Raw genomic sequence first — 23177 nt, forward strand, 5'->3', positions numbered from 1 at the left:
AGACTGGTGTAGGCGAATCTTCGATGGGAACTTGGCGGACGCCGCAACTAATCCCCCTTCTAAGCATAGCCAATGCTGCGGGTTTGTCTTGAATATCGATGCGTACCTAGGTAAGCCTCTGTTCAACTTGCATCTCCGAGTGAAGCTCAATCTGTATGAGCATTTTGGGCGGTCTTTGCGTATGATACACGCTGGCTATTGGTCACGAGACAGCGGCATTGCCAACGTGCATGCGCCGTCACTGTACGTCCACTTGTGGTATGCATAGATAGTATATCCGCGAACGATATTGCCACTGTCGACGCTGACTACCTTTACGGTATGTGGTGCCACCACGGGCACATCGATAACCAGACTTGTCGGGCAACATCTCAAGGGCACGATCACGTCTAAGGTTTCGGATGGCAGCCGGAAGCTGGAGACGCCCGAGCGTTCCTGCGTCAGCGTTCTCGGGCGCGACACGCGACGTTCTTGCTACTGCCGCGAACATCTGAGCGCAACGGTAGAGCACTGTAGGTGCGCTTGACCGTCAGCTGTCTCAATACCATTGCGCCCCTCGTCAGGCACGCTTCCACAGCAGGTCTTGTCATTCATCTGCACGCGACAGTTCCCTCTAGCGTCGAAACAGCGGCGGTGATCAATGTGGGGTACATGCGGGCTAGGCTGTGAAAGGAAGGGTATCGTGAGACAAAGCTCGAGAGCCGGCTTACACCTCACTGATGGGAGCTCGTGATCATGGTCACGCGTTGCCCCGCCTCGTTGATGAGCTCCCTCTCCTCTCCTTGATCTCTCCCACACAGCTCTCTCTCTCTCCTTTCTCCCACGCATCAAGCCTGTTCCTGACTGACAGCAGCGTATCCATCAATTCGTCAATCCGTCAAGCTACAGCCAACCTCCAGAGCTCGTTGAGTGCAAGCACAGCTTCACCTCACATACCATACTCATCAAACAACCACAATGGCCGCAGAAGTAGCAGAACAGCCTTCCCTCAGCAAGGTCGACTCCGCCGTCGATGACGAAGCTCCAGCCTCACCAGCCGACAGCAAGGTCAAGCACCGAAGAACCAGCAGTACCGTCACTGGTGTCTTCAAGATCGAAGACCTTGGTCCGTGTGAAGTCGCCCTCATAACCCCGCTCCAAGGCTGACAATGCTACCACAGAGAAGGAAGGCGTAGAGCTCAAGATCGCCCCAGAGACCCAGAAGCTCAACTGGTAAGTGATATCGCGCCTTCCCTTCGGTGACCAGTGCTCCTGCCACTACGCTACGCCTGGCAACCTGCTCGCTGCGCTCAGACTAATGGCTCGCCAGGAAGGTGAACACTTCACCAGCGACCGTAGACGACAAGGATGTCCTCAAGAAACTCCTGACCACCCCACCCATCAAGAAGATTGACCTACACTGGCCCTTGGGCCTCGAGGTGACAGCCCGCAACCTCAAGGGCGTCACAATCAAGGACGCACTGGATGCGATCTACAAGCAGTACAAGAAGAAGGTGAGGCATCATCATCTCCCTCCAACAGCTCCCGAGCAGCCCAACTGACAGTGCAATCACAGGCCGATGATGAAATAAGCGACCCCTACCTCGCAGGTTTCGAGTGGGACAAGGAAGAGTGCTACACACGATTCGTCGTGCACCAGAAGAAGAACGGCGAGGCACCATCCGGTGGCGGCGGCAAGAAGAAGAAGGGCAAGAGCGAGGATGCATGATAAGCCCTTCAAAAGGAACATCGCTAGGCCGGACCGCCATCACTGTCACTCGCTTTTGTGTGGTCGGAGTCCATCAGGCGTAGTTGGTATTTGCTCAGTATAGAGCGGCAGGAAGGCACAGGAAGCACCTGCTAGGTAGTGTACTGGTAGAAGCGTGCTCTCTTTGATAGAGAGGCTCAATGAACATGAAACCACTCTTGAAGTCTTGAGCTCTATACCTACGTGCGTTCTGCCTGTAAGATGCAACTGAGAATACAAGAGCCATGCTACCCGATCAACATGTAAGCCACACAGTTGGGGTACATGATCGAAGCAAATAAACGCCGATGCTGGTGAGGATGAGTCGGATGCTCTAGTGACGCCATCCACTGTAAGTCCGATGACCGCTCCTTGCTATGCGGGAATTGTAAGATACATAATCGTAAAGGTCTCGGAAAAGCCATCGTGAAGTGCTCATGACAGGTCAGACTTCGCGATCGCGTCCTGAAGAACCCCACCAGCGTCAACGGTCGACTGTGCTTGGCTGTTCACGGCTGTATCGGAGCTTGCCGGGGTAGGGACTGGAAGTGCACTCTCCGAAGATGCTGTTGTGTCGGTTGCGGCAGGCTTAACAGCCAGCCAGTGATGAGTCGTAGTGATGAGTCGAGCGCGATCAGCCTCAATAAAGGCATCGCAGTCTTGAGTGAGTCGATTGAAGAGTGTCTTGAAGTGCTGAGGCAAAAGCCCCAGTCGCACAAGGCCTAACACTGTCCGCTTAGCCGCACAAAAGTAGCCATCGGCCTGCTCGATGAGTGGCGCTTGGAGGCCATCGACACTGGCATTGTTGGACGCGAGGATATGGAAGCCTGCTGTCTGAAGTGCATGCTGCAGACTTTCCGGAGTGGGCGTGCCCACAGCTCCAATCAGAGGCTTGATTCGCTTCATCAGTCCCTGATGTCGTGCATTCGTAGAATCAAACGCCGGCAATTTTGCCCAGTCCAACAATGAGACTCTTGCACCAGGCCTTAGGACTCGAAAGAGTTCTTGGCAAAGTTTTTCGTGGTCCTTGGCCAGACTGAAAGCCTGGATTTCGTAGAAGCCATCAAAATGGTTGTCCGGCAGGGGCAGTGGTAAATCGTTGAAGTCGGCTCGGATGAACGTGTTGGACAGATGCAACTGTTTGTTGTACAGTCTGGCGCTTGCAACTTGATCGGCATCAATATTGAGCCCAGTAACTTCAGCTCCGGTGACTCTTGATATGTGTGCTGCAACTAGGCCTCTCCCACACCCTAGATCCAAGACCTTGGCGTTCGCGGGAAGAAGTAGCTCTTTGGCGATGCTCTCTTCATACAGAATTTGGTTGTCTAGTATGCTTGCAGTCAGGTCCATGGCCGGGGGAATATACATCTTTTCCACGTGTCCAATCGCACACAAGTGATTCAGCACACTGTAGTAATCTGCTAGGCACTGGCCGACCCTCTCCGGGTAGTTTTGTCCCAGGGCAGCAAGCATTGACTTCTCATCAGCCCAGTCAAGGTCGTATATCTTGTACGAGTTCATGAAGTTATCAACTTGCTCTGGTGTCAAGCCTCTCAAGACTCGAAGCGATCGAATGACTGTCTTTATGCGCCGCGATGTTTGGTTGCCTCGCGACTTCTTGCTGAGGTCTAGACTGTGTGGCGGCACATGTACCTCGCTGTCCTGTGTGGCCATGATTTCTGTCGTCGATTCCACGCTGCTACCGGCCGTATGGTTGCAAGATAGGTCAAAGTGGTTTCTGGAGTCACAGGCGCTCTAAGGAGAGCTGCGACCTGTACAAGTGACGGCCGCAGACAGGAGCGAAGGAACAGTGGAAGTTAGTCGACAGACAAGGGTTCATGTTTCAATAGAAATCCCGGGCGAAATTTCTTGTTTGTTACTTTACTTACCCTTCGACAGTGTGACCGGGTTTCAGCTCACATGCCGCTCAGCTGTGTGTCAAACGCGAGGCTCGCTGTTCCTGCCAACGACGGATGACGAACAAGCCGGGGGCATCACGTGTACATGTAGGCCGCGTGGTATGATGACACCGCTCAGCAGTACATGATACTGTGCATGTATGCCACACTTGCTGTTGTGCTGGTGCGCAAACAAAGCCATGACTCAGCGCCAGCAGAGGAAAGGCTCCCGGGTCCGCCTTGCACGTCCAAGATCGAAAGGCTGTTGGCAGGCACGGGCTGCTTGACAGTCATAGTGTGCACCAGTATTGACCAGCTGGCAGCTTGCTGTGCGGCTCGAGGCAATGTCCAGGTTCATGCAAACCCATGTCGTCGTCTTGCAGGCTGCGTGCGCGCGACACGATCCAATCATGACAGAGCCGCACGCACGCCGACCGAGTCCAAGAAAGATGCAGGATGAGCAGAATCAGCACGAGTCTGCATCCGCTGTCGCTTCTGGACGCAAAGGTGAGTTGCTGACAAAAGTGATTGCGGACTTTTCCGTGCGAGAAGCAATCGGTTTGGTTGGCGATCGGGGGTCTCGAGGGCAGGTGTGATGTTGCTTTGCTTGCGACGGCCTGGCGGTACGTACATGTACTTGCTCAGCAGACGTAGTATTTCTTGATGGGCCCACCTGGCAACGTCGATGGCAGGACACCCTCCACTCCTTGACTCCTTCCGGTAGCTGTTCGAAAATGCTTGCGCTAGCACGCGTGACCACATGATCGCGATCGACACCGATCTGCCTTAGCGGGGTCCGGGCTAGGGTTGAGCTGATTATCAACCGTGGTGTGTCAGTTGAGCGTTCTATACTACTACTGGACAATGCAACACGATAGCAGATATTTCTCGTATTATTAGATATATATGATTAGCAGGTTCTTTAGTTGAATCGCTAGATAGCGGTTAATAGGTATTATAGATAAGTCTACTAGCTACTAAAGCCGGATTAAGCTACTAAGACCTACCTTAGTTACTAATACTAATTAAATCGCTACGCTAAGCCTATTAGATATCGCCCTACCCTACTATACTATACTATACGATTATATAGATAGATAGATATTTCATTAAGCTATTATAGTGCCCTTCGGCCTATATAGCTATACTATCTTGTTTTCGTATATATAGAGGGGAAACCGTATTAGTAAAAACCCCTCCTCCTTCCCGCCTGTCTTTTTCTCCTAGTTATCGTCTTAGATTTCCCTTATTAGAGGTACGCTAGTGTTATAGGCCTACCCTAATAACTACCCTATCTATAACCCCCCTAGCTTCTGCCTCTTATCTATCTACTCCTCCGTCTTACTAGCGAGGCTAAACTACTAGAGGTATCCCTACTATAGTATCTACTAAGAGATTCGGCGAATATTACCCTTATCCCTAATAATTGACTTATAGTCTCTCCTTCCCGCTTAGTACCTCTAATTTCCCCTGCCTCTCGCCTACTACGGGTACCGTAGTAGTATATATTCTAGGTTTTACGATAGGTGGCTACACTAGTAGGCTAGGCTATAGATGTCTAGTACGCGTCTCCTAAATAGGTAGGCCCTTAATCTAATATATTCGGACCTAATTTAGATTACTATACTTGCTTCGGCCCTTATTAGGTCCCTATATAGATAGATAGATATTTCATTAAGCTGTTGTAGTGCCCTTTAGCCTATACAGCTATACTATCTTGTTTTCGTATATATAGAGGGGAAACCGTATTAGTAAAAACCCCTCCTCCTTCCCGCCTATCTTTTTCTCCTAGTTATCGTCTTAGATTTCCCTTATTAGAGGTACGCTAGTGTTATAGGCCTACCCTAATAACTACCCTATCTACAACCCCCTAGCTTCCGCCTCTTGTCTATCCACTCCTCTGTCTCGCTAGTAAGGCTAAACTACTAGAGGTATCCCTACTATAGTATCTACCGAGAGATTCGGCGAATGTTACCTTTGTCCCTAATAATTGACTTATAGTCTCTCCTTCCCGCTTAGTGCCTCCAATTTCCCCTACCTCTCGCCTACTACGAGCATCGTAGTAGTATATGTTCTAGGTTTTACGATAGGTAGCTATACTAGTAGGCTAGGCTATAGATGTCTAGTACGCGTCTCCTAAATAGGTAGGCCCTTAATCTAATATGTTCGGACCTAATTTAGATCGCTATACTTGCTTCGGCCCTTGTCAGGTCCCTATATAGCTAGTAATTGTGTCTCTAGAAGGCTCGGAGCGCTATCGGGCCTATTGTCTTAGGGGGCTTCCTTTTCTAGTCCTACTCCTATAGGTAGCTCGCTATCTATTCCGCTAGGCTTTAGGTCTTAGCCTTGCTCCCGCCGGCCTAGCGAGTCCTACGCTCCTCCTCTTTTCGTACTAGCTATTCGGTACTTGTCTATACGGCCGTAAAGGTAGTAAGGTCATCCTCTTTTTAGCTTGTCCTATGTCCGGGCCCTCTCCGGTAGCGGCTTTCTATCTTATTCTTTGCCTCCTAGATCGTAGTTTATACTAGGTAATCTGTCGTCTTTGCCGCGTATTGAATTCTTATTCCCTAGATGTACTAGCCGATTAGTAGTGTTCCTATCTCTATTTCTACCGTACTTATTAACGTTGTCTTATATACGCCTAGTACCCTACGTAGGTTACCTACCTATATCCTATTTAGGGGTTGCTCTATCCGTTTCGGGATCGGCTTACCTACGCCTCCTATTCCCTAAATCTATGCCCTATATAACATAGCTAGTCTAATAATCGCCTTATATATTACTCTTGCCTTATCGAATGTTACTCCCTATATAGATGCCGTAAGCCTCTTTATCGAGGCTTTATTAACTTACGCTCGACTCTAGGCTTTCTTAATCTTTATATTCTAGCTTAGCTTCGGGTCGAGCCAAATCCCTAGTACTCGTAGCTCCGCTAATAGCTTAGTCTTGTAGCCTTAGATTCTTACCGCCGCCTTTATATTTTAGTATATTCTCGCTTTACTAAAGTGTATAAGTTGGTACTTTTTAGGGGCGAACCGGGCACTATACTTCTTTGCCTACTCCTCGTATTTCTTGTGCCTATCTTTAAGGAGGCGATAGTTCTCTTCTGTCGAGTCTAACTAGGCTAGGATGTTTATGTCGTCTACGAACCCTAATACTAAGGTTTACGGAGAGGTGAGTAGGGGGTCTAGATTAGACATAAATATTAGAAACAGGATAGGGGAGAGAGTAGATCCCTAAGGTATTCTAGCCTCTACCTTTACCGGGTCGGACGTATACCTTCCTAGGACTAGGTATGTCGTCCGTTCCTAGAGAAAGGAGTAGACAAACGTCGTTACCTACTAGGGGATGCCTTCCTTCGTAGAGTATTCAGGGGTCTAGAAGGCCTTCTACTATATTAAGGGCCGGAGTAACGGCGTTTATTATTCCGCTACTTACTATATAACCGAGGTAATCTATTCCGCTACTTGATCTAGCTAAGCTATCGTCTCGAGTTCTCTATACTATAGTAGGTTCGCTATTAGGAAGCCTCTTATATTGTCCTAGCGTGCCTTCTTCTAGTTACGGCGTAGTTCGCTTACTAGCTCCTCTATCGCCTTTACCCCTAGCGTCGTTTAGATAGGGATATAGTCTAAGGAGGCTTCTAGCGCGTAGTTCGGTCGGCATTAGACTAGTCTCTCTTTAAGTTCTCGTAATAGAAAGTATAGGTCGATCGTGCTTATACTTATACGGGCCTCCTACGTCTCTATTCCCTTTGGTATTACTAAGGCCATTCCGTAGCGTACGGTTATATCTAGTAGCTTTCCCCCTAGAAACGCGTACGGGGGAGTGAATTCGAGTCCCTACTATAGGTAGTAGAGGTTAAAGTCGCTAAGGAGTACTTACTTTATGTCTTAGCTGTCACGGGCAGCCCGCGACCCCTCACTGTAGCTGCGTCGGCCCGGCTGAACCGCGGACCTTCTGCATCGGGTTAGCGCGGCTTGGCTTTACTTTATAACTTCGCCGCGCCTCGCGCTCCTCTTTCGTAGCTTCGTAGAACAACAACTATCTCATTCGGACCCTATGGTACGCGCGCCCTTACAGTTTGTTCTACCTTACTACCCAGATCGCGGATCTAGGTAAGGGACGCGTAACAACAGGAACAGACAGAACCGCAGAACTCGAGAACGCGCAGAGCCGCATCAGAACACAGAACACGGTAAGGCGCACAGCGCGCAGATGCCTAGAGAACGCAACGCGGCGACACCATCAGCAGGTGGTCGCGCGCTCGTAGACAGTCAGGATACAGGCACCGTCACGCCTCCCCCGAACCCAGACAACATGACTTCACAAACAGCGAACGGCGGCATGCGACCGCCACCTAAGCCTAAGGGCAAAAGCAAGCAGCGCACATCTCTTTTCCCCGACCTCTCCTCTTTTCCTCAGAGTCAGACACAGGACGACAACCGGCGGGTCACAGTAGACACCGGTGTCGCGCTACAACAAGAGATTGATAAAGCTTACCAGAAGGCCTTCGAGCGAGAAGAAGGTGGTGAGATTGACTTTACAGAACTGTTCGAGTTCAAGCTCGAAGAGAACCCAGGCGGCGACCCAGACGAGGTGTATCTATCACTCGACGAGGCAGAACACATTCTCGCATCCGAATACCAGAATGTCACCCCAGACAACCTCACGACCCTTGCATCCCAACACCCGAAGACCACCCACGACTTCGTGCTACAAGCAGTCAACACGGCAATTACTAAGGGCAGACAACTCGATGTAATGGAGCGAGCCAACGACCTCCAGAACACCCAGTACACCACGCTGTACACCGAATACGACCGCATCTACAAGATGCTGCGAAGTGAAGAGCTTGTCACACAGAAAATGGCAGCAGATCTCAAGAGCAAGAAGGATTGCGACCCAGCTAAGTTGCAAGAGCTGGGGAAGAAATACAAGGAAGCCAACAACCTGTGCAAGCAGTTCAGCGAGATCTGCGAGAAGGAGAAGAAGAAGGCACAAGATGCTGAGGCGAAGAACCAGGCCCTACAACAAGAAGTCGATGACCTGAAGGCTCGGCTTGAGGCAGGAGACACCACACAGAACGGAGGTAGGGGCCGCTCAGGCCGCCGACCCTCTCGTTCCCGCCCACGCGAGACCTCACTCGAGCAGCTATTGCGTAGGTATCGCGAAGCTGCTGGTGGAGGGGGCGGTGGCGGTGGTGGTGATAACGATAACGATGGAGACGACGATGACCGTGGCGACAATGGCCGAGGACGTGACAACGACCGTCCGCGACCAGGACCCAACAACAGTCGTGACTCGAGAATGCGCAACACCCGCACCCAGACACCACTGGTTGACCTTCCAGAACGTCTCTTCACCATTGACCGCACCCTCACTCGCGGCATGGAGATCGGCAAGGGTGTGCCCGACCCTAAGCACTTCAAGAACGATGACGACCCCAATTTCGACAGCTGGTACAGCAGTGTTCTCCTAAAGCTGACTGTAGCAACCTTCCGCACTGAGGCAGATGGTCTGCGCTTCGTGTATGGGTGGACACAAGGTGATCCTCAGCGAAGCATCAAGCCGAGGATCCCTGTGCCTGGACAGCAGTCCTTCAACGAGTTCAAGACTGGAGAAGAGTTATTAGACTGGATGACACGCCAATATGGCACACGCAATGAGGGAACCAAGGCTATGGTTGACATTGCTACCTGCAAGCAAGAACAAGGCGAAACCTTTGTAGCCTTCCATGCCCGCTACTCGAAGTTGCGCGCCTGGATGTCATGGACCGATGAGACCGAGCTCATGCTGTTCCGTAACCGACTGAACCGCAAGTACTTCATCAAGACCTTCGGCGACCGCGAAGTCGACCGCCGCCTAGACAGCATGCAAGACGTTATCGAGGAGTGCACCGCACTGGACGAGAGTTTCTACGAGACAGATCGACTATACCCGCAGAAGGAGCGCCCCCGGGGCAATGGCAACTCGAACAGCAATGGCGGCCAGAACAACCAGAACAACGGCAACGCAGTTGCTAGTGCCGCTGCCGGTGTAGCAGGTGCCTTGGTACAGCGCCCACTACAGTACGCTGGTACCAAGAAGAAGGAGGATCTGCCGACACATCTACAGAACCTGCCTACGCTCAACCGTGAGCAGCGCGAAGACCTTAAGAAGCAGGGTAAGTGCTACCGCTGCCGTACAGGTTCTCACGTGTCGACCAACCCTGAATGCCCAATGTATGGGTACGATGGCGACTATCGCCCACCGCGTCCACGCAATACCACGCCGAATCCGAACGCGAACCTCAGTTCCCTAGCCGCCGATCCGCGGCAGGGAAATGGCACGACCGCTGCCTAAGCGTGGTAGACAGCGGTCACCCGAACTTCCTAGGACAGAAAGAGCATGAGATTGAGAGACACGGAACGCAAGAGACGGTAACAGACTATAGTGAGGAGCTTAAGATATCGGCATGCGCACTGGATAAGCAACAGCCAGCTGTGTACCCTCACATAGTGTTACCCGTAATGATACAACAGAGAAAGGCTCGAGGCCTTGTAGATTCTGCTTCCACCTCTCTCTTTCTTGACTGGAAATTCACACGCAAATACACAATACCCCTGATCCCTTTGACGCAAAGCCGACGACTAACACTGGGAGATGGAACGGCCACTGCGCGGCAGATTACACACGCGGCCCCTGTAGACGTAGTCATAGGCGATCATCACGAGCAAATGTTATGCTACGTCACCGACCTCGAATACGACATCGTCTTTGGCCTGCCGTGGCTTACAGCGCACAACCCAAACATCTTCTGGGAGACAGGCGAGGTGGCATTCAGGTCGGATTACTGCTTTGGTCACTGTCTACAGAATAAGACACCGACAACAGTGCAATCCCTGAACCACCGCGAGAAGAAGAAGCAGGCACCAGTACGGTACGGACCAGAGCCCTTCACTGGAGATGTAGCGAGCTTCACAGCAGGAGGAGCAGAGCTGAATGCCTCATCATATGACCTGGAAGACATAGACGATGAAGAAGTGGACTGCCAGGGCGTTTCTCAACGCGCGTGGGGGATGTACGCGCACCGGCCTGGGGCTGAGTGCTTCTACATCATGCCCACTAGGCGTGAGAGCGACGGCGGAGAGCTTAAGCTGAGTGCAATGGCTGCTGATGATCTGGACCAATTCTTGAACAAGCAGTTCAATCACAACCCGAAGGAGAAGTTGCCGCCAATGTACCACGATATTGCGGACGCTTTCTCAGCTAAGGATCATGAAGGACTCCCACCTCACCGACTAGGCGTAGATCATGAGATTCACATTAAGCCTGATGGTCCACAAGAGCCACCATACCGCAAGCCCTACGGCCTAGCTGAGAAGGAGAACGAGGCAGTTAAAAAATGGCTAGACGAGCAAACATCTGAAGGGAAGGTGCGGAAAGCAGGGCAAAAGACGAACCAGTCTCCTGCACCAGTGCTAGTGGTACGTAAGCCTGGAGGTGGGCTGCGTGTTTGTATCGACTACAGAGGATTGAATGCGATCACTATCAAGAACCGGTATCCGATTCCCTTGATACAAGAGACGCTCAACCGCATGCACGGCAAGAAGTACTTCACAAAGCTGGACATTGTAGCAGCCTTCAACAAGTTACGGATAGCTGAAGGGCACGAGTGGTTGACAGCGTTTGCGACACGATACGGCATCTACGAGTGTCTAGTGTTGCCATTCGGCTTGTGCAACGGACCAGCATCGTTCCAATCATACATCAACAAGGTCTTGCAAGAACACCTAGACGACTTTGTGTCGGCCTACCTGGATGACGTACTTATCTTCAGTGACACCTTGGAGGAGCACATTGAACACGTGCGGAAGGTTCTCACCAAGCTACGCGATGCAGGACTTACAGTGGACATCGACAAAAGCGAATTCCACCAACAGAAGGTGAAGTATCTTGGGCTAATCATAACCCCTGACGGCATCGAGATGGACCCCGAGAAACTCGAATGTATTCAGACATGGGAAGCTCCTGAGAACCTGAAGGATGTCCAGGCCTTCCTTGGATTTGCCAACTTCTACAGGCGATTCATCGAAGCATTTTCGCGCATAGCTGCTCCTCTCACAAACCTGACCAAGTCGGACGGACCAAGCAATCACAAGAACAGAAGGATTCAATGGTCACTAGATTGCCAACGAGCCTTTGACAATTTGAAAGCTGCGTTCAGCAAAGCCGGCATGCTCGCACATTACGTGCCAGGCAGGGAAACAGTAATAGAGACAGATTCTTCAGATTTTGTGAACGCCGGCGTGCTTTCGCAGTATGACGAGAATGGTGTGCTACATCCTGTGGCCTTCTACTCGAAGAAGTTGAGTCCACAGGAGTGCAATTATGAAATCTATGATAAGGAACTGTTAGCCATCATCAAGGCTTTTGAGGAATGGAGACCCGAGCTCGCCTGCGAGGCAGATGATGAGGACTCACAGCCAGTCAAGATTTACACCGACCACAAGAACCTGGAATACTTCATGACGACAAAGCAGCTAAATCGGCGACAAGCGCGTTGGGCTGAGTTCTTGTCACAGTTCAACTTCAAGATAATATACCGTCCAGGACTTCAAGGTACAAAGCCAGACAGCCTGACGAGACGCAGCCAGGACCTTCCGCAGGGGGTGGACGACCCTCGGAACCAGCATCAGCATCAGACATTGCTGCCTCCTAAGCGATTCCTTAAGATCGCCTCACTACAGGCAACAGTAGAAGATGCGCCGGAAGAAGAGGAACCAGTACCGCTAAACCCTGAAGCTGAAGAGTTTATGCCTACAGAACGAGATGCGCCTACTGAACAACCGGCGACGCGTGAAAGTCAGCGGGAAGCCGAACTCGAGTATCGAATGTCGACGGCGTACGTAACCGATAACGAGCTCAAGACCGCGATTAAGGACCTGCAGAAAGACCGCACTCCTACACTGCTACAGAGAGCGAAGATTCACCCAGCACACTGCAAAGTGGATGGCGACCTGCTATATGTTCGAAACCAATACGACGGCTGGAGCTTATGGGTACCAAATGACCAAGCCTTACAGACCAGGATAATCAAGATAAACCATGACGCTCCAGCAGCAGGCCATCCAGGACGAGCTCGCACTTATGAACTCGTAGCACGTGAATTCTACTGGCCTGGATTAGCGAGATCCGTGCGCAGATACACCGCGAATTGCCGCACCTGCCGTACAACAAAATCTCTGCACTCCCAGCCACTAGGATTACTACAGCCACTTCCTGTTCCAGATCGGCCTTGGAAACACATTGCAGTCGACTTCGTTGTCGGACTCCCAGACAGCACTCTTGACGGCATGGTCTACAACAACATTATGACCGTCACTGACAGGCTCACTAAGGAAGTCGAGCTGATCCCTATTGGCGCAATGACAGCACAGAATACGGCAAGGCTTTTCCTCAAACATGTGTTCTGTCGGCGCGGGTTTCCTGACACCATTACATCAGACCGTGGCAAGCAGTGGGTTGCTACCTTCTGGAAGAAACTCTGCAAGATGCTCCGCACAAATCGCAAGCTGAGTTCTTCGTATCACCCAGAAACTGATGGACAGTCAGAACGCACTAACCAGGCGATGGAACAGTATCTCCGCATGTTCACCAACGAGGCACAGGATGACTGGGCAGAATGGCTGTGCCTTGCTCAGTTCGCGATCAACAATCACCTGTCTGAGACTACTGGTGTGTCGCCGTTCTACGCCACCTTAGGATACAACCCTGAGTTCATAGAGCGAGTTGACCTGAACGCTGGAAAGGAGGGAGGACTGACCACTCTCCAGCGACTGGACGCGCGATCAGCAGAAACCTTTGTGCGTCGAATTTGCGAGCTTCACAAACACCTTCAAGAGAATATGCGAATGTCACAAGCTCTCCAAGCAGAGGCAGCAAACCGCCACCGAAGCATTCCTCCAGACTACAAGGTGGGTGATTGGGTGTATCTTAGCACCAAGAACATCCGCACGACTCGACCATCTAAGAAGCTGGACAGGAGATATGCCGGCCCTTACCAGATCACGGAAGTTATGCCGGCCAGACTCTCTTATCGACTGAAACTATCAGACGCTCTAGTAGGACTTGATAACTGCTTCCACACCTCACTACTACAACGAGCCGACCACCCCGATTTCCCACCACTTGAAGGGCAGCATCTGGCGCCGCCACCACCGATAACTATCGAACCTGACACCACCGAGGCTGATGCAGCAGCCGATGTAGTGGCAGCACCTACGCACATGTACGAGGTGGAAAAGATCCTTGACATGTACACCCGTAAGCGGGCAGGCAAGGTGAAGAAGGGGCACAAGCGCAAAGTAGATACATGGTACAAGGTGAAATGGGCTGGATATCAGAACGAAGAGGATGGTGAGACCTGGCAACCTGCAGAGGACATGCTTGAACACGCAGCCGCCGCTGTTGCAGACTTTCACCATAACCGGCCGGAGTTGTCTACGCCTGTAGGCTTCGCAGCTCCATCTGACTGGTCCCTACCAGCCACTGAGATACTCGGGCTCAACTCGATCAGGGTCATTCCGAAAGACACCGTCACGAATGAGTCGCCTCGAGCCTTGCCTCTAATAGAATCTGCTCCGCACATATTCGATACTCGAGTGGAGCCTACAGAGCCTGCAATGATACCCAACTTTGGTCATAAGGATCATACGCGAGTGCGAGCCGAAGACAGACTTAGATCTGGGGCAAGCCAGCTAACTAGGCAACATGTTTCTCGAAGGAAGCCGGTCGAGGATAGTCTTGATAGAGCGAATGCGATGTTATCGGATGACGACAGGGCACTAGAGGATGATTCGGCGTTCGCGCGATTATGGAGCTCGACAGGCAAGTGGCCTCACAAGGTGAATAACGCTCAGAGGACTGAGGCGTGTTTTGGGAGGGGGGGTACTGTCACGGGCAGCCCGCGACCCCTCACTGTAGCTGCGTCGGCCCGGCTGAACCGCGGACCTTCTGCATCGGGTTAGCGCGGCTTGGCTTTACTTTATAACTTCGCCGCGCCTCGCGCTCCTCTTTCGTAGCTTCGTAGAACAACAACTATCTCATTCGGACCCTATGGTACGCGCGCCCTTACACCTAATAAGCAAGGAGATTGTCGATAGAATCGGCTAAAAGGAGGTAGTTAGAGCGAGGGTAGAGGTAATAGGCGTAGTGAGACTCTTTACTATATAAGAGTCTAATAGATAAAAGCTAGAGACCTATAAGGAGTGGACTACTAAAGTCGCGAAGTCGGTACGAGTCTCCTACTAATAGTATACCGTTATCGCCTACGGGGTCCCTAGGACATTTAAGGTCGAAGACCTTCCCTACCTCTAAGTATAGAACTAGAACACCTCCCTAGGAGTACGACTAACGAAGGCGGTATAGCTATATAAGACAGTAGACCGAGAAAAGACGTATTTATCGCTTATTATTTAGGTAGAGACAGCGGAACAAGCTAACTAGATACTAGACAATAGGCTATTCTAGAACTACGAGAGAATAGACACGGAGATCTATTAGAGTAGCTATAGGGTACTACAATGCTTCTAATGCTAATAGTACGGTTATATAGCCCTAAAATACGGGTAGAAGACCCTAAGGTGTCCTTACTACGTAGGCCTATACTAGGGAAGGGAATGCCTAAAAAAGGAGAGTAGGTATATATACTACGGTAGAAGGTACCTAGCGTATTTAAGCTAATGCCTAGCTAGAATAGTAGTATAAGAACGAGCGAGACAAGTAAGGATCTCTATACTAGCTAGGTACCCCTAACGACAGTAGGAGGGACCTACCGTATATAAGGGCTTCGAGCCGAGTAAAAGGAAGAGTGTAGAAGAGACGAATAAGGGAACCTAACCGTAAACATATCTACCTCCTGGTAGGCCTCGACACCTTAACCGGGCCGCTAACGAACTAGGCTAAATATAAATCTTTAGGGCGCCCTAGCGGCCCTAGGGCTAGCCGGACAGCGAGATATAGGCTTAGGAGATATAGTAGGTTAGCACGGAAATAGACCTTACGGATAACGAATAATACTATATAACGACATTACTATCGTATAGTATAACGTAAATAAAAGTAGGGATAAGGTCTAGCGCCACTTTCTATAAGAGCTAGACCCGCTACGGTACTACGTTATTACGGTATAGGAACTATAGATTAACCTCTACGTAGGACTCCTAGCTACTTATAATGACCGGAGATACTATACCGTAATCGCGGGCTAACGAGGCGTTATCCCGAGGATATATATATATACGTAAGTAAGACTATAGACCTTAAGTCGTAGAAGGTTATACTACCGTAGTAGGGCAACCTAGGAGACATAACATCAATCTAGATCGATACGACACAAGGCCCTATCTAGATCTATAACGTTTATAACCCGCTACCGCGGGGTCGGACGAGTAGGGAACTAGGAACCCTCGCCTACCTAGAGCGGACCCTAAGCTAATGTAAGGGCGCGCGTACCATAGGGTCCGAATGAGATAGTTGTTGTTCTACGAAGCTACGAAAGAGGAGCGCGAGGCGCGGCGAAGTTATAAAGTAAAGCCAAGCCGCGCTAACCCGATGCAGAAGGTCCGCGGTTCAGCCGGGCCGACGCAGCTACAGTGAGGGGTCGCGGGCTGCCCGTGACAGTACCCCCCCTCCCAAAACACGCCTCAGTCCTCTGAGCGTTATTCACCTTGTGAGGCCACTTGCCTGTCGAGCTCCATAATCGCGCGAACGCCGAATCATCCTCTAGTGCCCTGTCGTCATCCGATAACATCGCATTCGCTCTATCAAGACTATCCTCGACCGGCTTCCTTCGAGAAACATGTTGCCTAGTTAGCTGGCTTGCCCCAGATCTAAGTCTGTCTTCGGCTCGCACTCGCGTATGATCCTTATGACCAAAGTTGGGTATCATTGCAGGCTCTGTAGGCTCCACTCGAGTATCGAATATGTGCGGAGCAGATTCTATTAGAGGCAAGGCTCGAGGCGACTCATTCGTGACGGTGTCTTTCGGAATGACCCTGATCGAGTTGAGCCCGAGTATCTCAGTGGCTGGTAGGGACCAGTCAGATGGAGCTGCGAAGCCTACAGGCGTAGACAACTCCGGCCGGTTATGGTGAAAGTCTGCAACAGCGGCGGCTGCGTGTTCAAGCATGTCCTCTGCAGGTTGCCAGGTCTCACCATCCTCTTCGTTCTGATATCCAGCCCATTTCACCTTGTACCATGTATCTACTTTGCGCTTGTGCCCCTTCTTCACCTTGCCTGCCCGCTTACGGGTGTACATGTCAAGGATCTTTTCCACCTCGTACATGTGCGTAGGTGCTGCCACTACATCGGCTGCTGCATCAGCCTCGGTGGTGTCAGGTTCGATAGTTATCGGTGGTGGCGGCGCCAGATGCTGCCCTTCAAGTGGTGGGAAATCGGGGTGGTCGGCTCGTTGTAGTAGTGAGGTGTGGAAGCAGTTATCAAGTCCTACTAGAGCGTCTGATAGTTTCAGTCGATAAGAGAGTCTGGCCGGCATAACTTCCGTGATCTGGTAAGGGCCGGCATATCTCCTGTCCAGCTTCTTAGATGGTCGAGTCGTGCGGATGTTCTTGGTGCTAAGATACACCCAATCACCCACCTTGTAGTCTGGAGGAATGCTTCGGTGGCGGTTTGCTGCCTCTGCTTGGAGAGCTTGTGACATTCGCATATTCTCTTGAAGGTGTTTGTGAAGCTCGCAAATTCGACGCACAAAGGTTTCTGCTGATCGCGCGTCCAGTCGCTGGAGAGTGGTCAGTCCTCCCTCCTTTCCAGCGTTCAGGTCAACTCGCTCTATGAACTCAGGGTTGTATCCTAAGGTGGCGTAGAACGGCGACACACCAGTAGTCTCAGACAGGTGATTGTTGATCGCGAACTGAGCAAGGCACAGCCATTCTGCCCAGTCATCCTGTGCCTCGTTGGTGAACATGCGGAGATACTGTTCCATCGCCTGGTTAGTGCGTTCTGACTGTCCATCAGTTTCTGGGTGATACGAAGAACTCAGCTTGCGATTTGTGCGGAGCATCTTGCAGAGTTTCTTCCAGAAGGTAGCAACCCACTGCTTGCCACGGTCTGATGTAATGGTGTCAGGAAACCCGCGCCGACAGAACACATGTTTGAGGAAAAGCCTTGCCGTATTCTGTGCTGTCATTGCGCCAATAGGGATCAGCTCGACTTCCTTAGTGAGCCTGTCAGTGACGGTCATAATGTTGTTGTAGACCATGCCGTCAAGAGTGCTGTCTGGGAGTCCGACAACGAAGTCGACTGCAATGTGTTTCCAAGGCCGATCTGGAACAGGAAGTGGCTGTAGTAATCCTAGTGGCTGGGAGTGCAGAGATTTTGTTGTACGGCAGGTGCGGCAATTCGCGGTGTATCTGCGCACGGATCTCGCTAATCCAGGCCAGTAGAATTCACGTGCTACGAGTTCATAAGTGCGAGCTCGTCCTGGATGGCCTGCTGCTGGAGCGTCATGGTTTATCTTGATTATCCTGGTCTGTAAAGCTTGGTCATTTGGTACCCATAAGCTCCAGCCGTCGTATTGGTTTCGAACATATAGCAGGTCGCCATCCACTTTGCAGTGTGCTGGGTGAATCTTCGCTCTCTGTAGCAGTGTAGGAGTGCGGTCTTTCTGCAGGTCCTTAATCGCGGTCTTGAGCTCGTTATCGGTTACGTACGCCGTCGACATTCGATACTCGAGTTCGGCTTCCCGCTGACTTTCACGCGTCGCCGGTTGTTCAGTAGGCGCATCTCGTTCTGTAGGCATAAACTCTTCAGCTTCAGGGTTTAGCGGTACTGGTTCCTCTTCTTCCGGCGCATCTTCTACTGTTGCCTGTAGTGAGGCGATCTTAAGGAATCGCTTAGGAGGCAGCAATGTCTGATGCTGATGCTGGTTCCGAGGGTCGTCCACCCCCTGCGGAAGGTCCTGGCTGCGTCTCGTCAGGCTGTCTGGCTTTGTACCTTGAAGTCCTGGACGGTATATTATCTTGAAGTTGAACTGTGACAAGAACTCAGCCCAACGCGCTTGTCGCCGATTTAGCTGCTTTGTCGTCATGAAGTATTCCAGGTTCTTGTGGTCGGTGTAAATCTTGACTGGCTGTGAGTCCTCATCATCTGCCTCGCAGGCGAGCTCGGGTCTCCATTCCTCAAAAGCCTTGATGATGGCTAACAGTTCCTTATCATAGATTTCATAATTGCACTCCTGTGGACTCAACTTCTTCGAGTAGAAGGCCACAGGATGTAGCACACCATTCTCGTCATACTGCGAAAGCACGCCGGCGTTCACAAAATCTGAAGAATCTGTCTCTATTACTGTTTCCCTGCCTGGCACGTAATGTGCGAGCATGCCGGCTTTGCTGAACGCAGCTTTCAAATTGTCAAAGGCTCGTTGGCAATCTAGTGACCATTGAATCCTTCTGTTCTTGTGATTGCTTGGTCCGTCCGACTTGGTCAGGTTTGTGAGAGGAGCAGCTATGCGCGAAAATGCTTCGATGAATCGCCTGTAGAAGTTGGCAAATCCAAGGAAGGCCTGGACATCCTTCAGGTTCTCAGGAGCTTCCCATGTCTGAATACATTCGAGTTTCTCGGGGTCCATCTCGATGCCGTCAGGGGTTATGATTAGCCCAAGATACTTCACCTTCTGTTGGTGGAATTCGCTTTTGTCGATGTCCACTGTAAGTCCTGCATCGCGTAGCTTGGTGAGAACCTTCCGCACGTGTTCAATGTGCTCCTCCAAGGTGTCACTGAAGATAAGTACGTCATCCAGGTAGGCCGACACAAAGTCGTCTAGGTGTTCTTGCAAGACCTTGTTGATGTATGATTGGAACGATGCTGGTCCGTTGCACAAGCCGAATGGCAACACTAGACACTCGTAGATGCCGTATCGTGTCGCAAACGCTGTCAACCACTCGTGCCCTTCAGCTATCCGTAACTTGTTGAAGGCTGCTACAATGTCCAGCTTTGTGAAGTACTTCTTGCCGTGCATGCGGTTGAGCGTCTCTTGTATCAAGGGAATCGGATACCGGTTCTTGATAGTGATCGCATTCAATCCTCTGTAGTCGATACAAACACGCAGCCCACCTCCAGGCTTACGTACCACTAGCACTGGTGCAGGAGACTGGTTCGTCTTTTGCCCTGCTTTCCGCACCTTCCCTTCAGATGTTTGCTCGTCTAGCCATTTTTTAACTGCCTCGTTCTCCTTCTCAGCTAGGCCGTAGGGCTTGCGGTATGGTGGCTCTTGTGGACCATCAGGCTTAATGTGAATCTCATGATCTACGCCTAGTCGGTGAGGTGGGAGTCCTTCATGATCCTTAGCTGAGAAAGCGTCCGCAATATCGTGGTACATTGGCGGCAACTTCTCCTTCGGGTTGTGATTGAACTGCTTGTTCAAGAATTGGTCCAGATCATCAGCAGCCATTGCACTCAGCTTAAGCTCTCCGCCGTCGCTCTCACGCCTAGTGGGCATGATGTAGAAGCACTCAGCCCCAGGCCGGTGCGCGTACATCCCCCACGCGCGTTGAGAAACGCCCTGGCAGTCCACTTCTTCATCGTCTATGTCTTCCAGGTCATATGATGAGGCATTCAGCTCTGCTCCTCCTGCTGTGAAGCTCGCTACATCTCCAGTGAAGGGCTCTGGTCCGTACCGTACTGGTGCCTGCTTCTTCTTCTCGCGGTGGTTCAGGGATTGCACTGTTGTCGGTGTCTTATTCTGTAGACAGTGACCAAAGCAGTAATCCGACCTGAATGCCACCTCGCCTGTCTCCCAGAAGATGTTTGGGTTGTGCGCTGTAAGCCACGGCAGGCCAAAGACGATGTCGTATTCGAGGTCGGTGACGTAGCATAACATTTGCTCGTGATGATCGCCTATGACTACGTCTACAGGGGCCGCGTGTGTAATCTGCCGCGCAGTGGCCGTTCCATCTCCCAGTGTTAGTCGTCGGCTTTGCGTCAAAGGGATCAGGGGTATTGTGTATTTGCGTGTGAATTTCCAGTCAAGAAAGAGAGAGGTGGAAGCAGAATCTACAAGGCCTCGAGCCTTTCTCTGTTGTATCATTACGGGTAACACTATGTGAGGGTACACAGCTGGCTGTTGCTTATCCAGTGCGCATGCCGATATCTTAAGCTCCTCACTATAGTCTGTTACCGTCTCTTGCGTTCCGTGTCTCTCAATCTCATGCTCTTTCTGTCCTAGGAAGTTCGGGTGACCGCTGTCTACCACGCTTAGGCAGCGGTCGTGCCATTTCCCTGCCGCGGATCGGCGGCTAGGGAACTGAGGTTCGCGTTCGGATTCGGCGTGGTATTGCGTGGACGCGGTGGGCGATAGTCGCCATCGTACCCATACATTGGGCATTCAGGGTTGGTCGACACGTGAGAACCTGTACGGCAGCGGTAGCACTTACCCTGCTTCTTAAGGTCTTCGCGCTGCTCACGGTTGAGCGTAGGCAGGTTCTGTAGATGTGTCGGCAGATCCTCCTTCTTCTTGGTACCAGCGTACTGTAGTGGGCGCTGTACCAAGGCACCTGCTACACCGGCAGCGGCACTAGCAACTGCGTTGCCGTTGTTCTGGTTGTTCTGGCCGCCATTGCTGTTCGAGTTGCCATTGCCCCGGGGGCGCTCCTTCTGCGGGTATAGTCGATCTGTCTCGTAGAAACTCTCGTCCAGTGCGGTGCACTCCTCGATAACGTCTTGCATGCTGTCTAGGCGGCGGTCGACTTCGCGGTCGCCGAAGGTCTTGATGAAGTACTTGCGGTTCAGTCGGTTACGGAACAGCATGAGCTCGGTCTCATCGGTCCATGACATCCAGGCGCGCAACTTCGAGTAGCGGGCATGGAAGGCTACAAAGGTTTCGCCTTGTTCTTGCTTGCAGGTAGCAATGTCAACCATAGCCTTGGTTCCCTCATTGCGTGTGCCATATTGGCGTGTCATCCAGTCTAATAACTCTTCTCCAGTCTTGAACTCGTTGAAGGACTGCTGTCCAGGCACAGGGATCCTCGGCTTGATGCTTCGCTGAGGATCACCTTGTGTCCACCCATACACGAAGCGCAGACCATCTGCCTCAGTGCGGAAGGTTGCTACAGTCAGCTTTAGGAGAACACTGCTGTACCAGCTGTCGAAATTGGGGTCGTCATCGTTCTTGAAGTGCTTAGGGTCGGGCACACCCTTGCCGATCTCCATGCCGCGAGTGAGGGTGCGGTCAATGGTGAAGAGACGTTCTGGAAGGTCAACCAGTGGTGTCTGGGTGCGGGTGTTGCGCATTCTCGAGTCACGACTGTTGTTGGGTCCTGGTCGCGGACGGTCGTTGTCACGTCCTCGGCCATTGTCGCCACGGTCATCGTCGTCTCCATCGTTATCGTTATCACCACCACCGCCACCGCCCCCTCCACCAGCAGCTTCGCGATACCTACGCAATAGCTGCTCGAGTGAGGTCTCGCGTGGGCGGGAACGAGAGGGTCGGCGGCCTGAGCGGCCCCTACCTCCGTTCTGTGTGGTGTCTCCTGCCTCAAGCCGAGCCTTCAGGTCATCGACTTCTTGTTGTAGGGCCTGGTTCTTCGCCTCAGCATCTTGTGCCTTCTTCTTCTCCTTCTCGCAGATCTCGCTGAACTGCTTGCACAGGTTGTTGGCTTCCTTGTATTTCTTCCCCAGCTCTTGCAACTTAGCTGGGTCGCAATCCTTCTTGCTCTTGAGATCTGCTGCCATTTTCTGTGTGACAAGCTCTTCACTTCGCAGCATCTTGTAGATGCGGTCGTATTCGGTGTACAGCGTGGTGTACTGGGTGTTCTGGAGGTCGTTGGCTCGCTCCATTACATCGAGTTGTCTGCCCTTAGTAATTGCCGTGTTGACTGCTTGTAGCACGAAGTCGTGGGTGGTCTTCGGGTGTTGGGATGCAAGGGTCGTGAGGTTGTCTGGGGTGACATTCTGGTATTCGGATGCGAGAATGTGTTCTGCCTCGTCGAGTGATAGATACACCTCGTCTGGGTCGCCGCCTGGGTTCTCTTCGAGCTTGAACTCGAACAGTTCTGTAAAGTCAATCTCACCACCTTCTTCTCGCTCGAAGGCCTTCTGGTAAGCTTTATCAATCTCTTGTTGTAGCGCGACACCGGTGTCTACTGTGACCCGCCGGTTGTCGTCCTGTGTCTGACTCTGAGGAAAAGAGGAGAGGTCGGGGAAAAGAGATGTGCGCTGCTTGCTTTTGCCCTTAGGCTTAGGTGGCGGTCGCATGCCGCCGTTCGCTGTTTGTGAAGTCATGTTGTCTGGGTTCGGGGGAGGCGTGACGGTGCCTGTATCCTGACTGTCTACGAGCGCGCGACCACCTGCTGATGGTGTCGCCGCGTTGCGTTCTCTAGGCATCTGCGCGCTGTGCGCCTTACCGTGTTCTGTGTTCTGATGCGGCTCTGCGCGTTCTCGAGTTCTGCGGTTCTGTCTGTTCCTGTTGTTACGCGTCCCTTACCTAGATCCGCGATCTGGGTAGTAAGGTAGAACAAACTGTAAGGGCGCGCGTACCATAGGGTCCGAATGAG

The 23177-nt window shown here is 51.7% G+C and overlaps 2 protein-coding genes across 2 annotated transcripts; one reads left to right on the forward strand and one right to left on the reverse strand.

Annotated features, from left to right (window-relative positions):
* Nucleotides 1-957: 957 nt before the first annotated feature.
* On the forward strand, nt 958-1708 carry CLAFUR5_00942 (uncharacterized protein; the record flags this gene model as incomplete). Its single annotated transcript, XM_047900090.1, has 4 exons — nt 958-1105; nt 1161-1212; nt 1310-1493; nt 1556-1708. The coding sequence occupies 4 exons, from the start codon at nt 958-960 to the stop codon at nt 1706-1708; spliced, it is 537 nt and encodes a 178-aa protein (XP_047757355.1).
* A 453-nt stretch (nt 1709-2161) lies between these two features.
* CLAFUR5_00943 (Sterol 24-C-methyltransferase) lies at nt 2162-3400 on the reverse strand (the record flags this gene model as incomplete). Its single annotated transcript, XM_047900091.1, has 1 exon — nt 2162-3400. The coding sequence occupies one exon, from the start codon at nt 3398-3400 to the stop codon at nt 2162-2164; it is 1239 nt and encodes a 412-aa protein (XP_047756728.1).
* Nucleotides 3401-23177: the final 19777 nt, after the last annotated feature.

This window comes from Fulvia fulva, chromosome 1, assembly GCF_020509005.1.
Source record: "Fulvia fulva chromosome 1, complete sequence".
Taxonomy (NCBI): Eukaryota; Fungi; Ascomycota; class Dothideomycetes; order Mycosphaerellales; family Mycosphaerellaceae; genus Fulvia; species Fulvia fulva.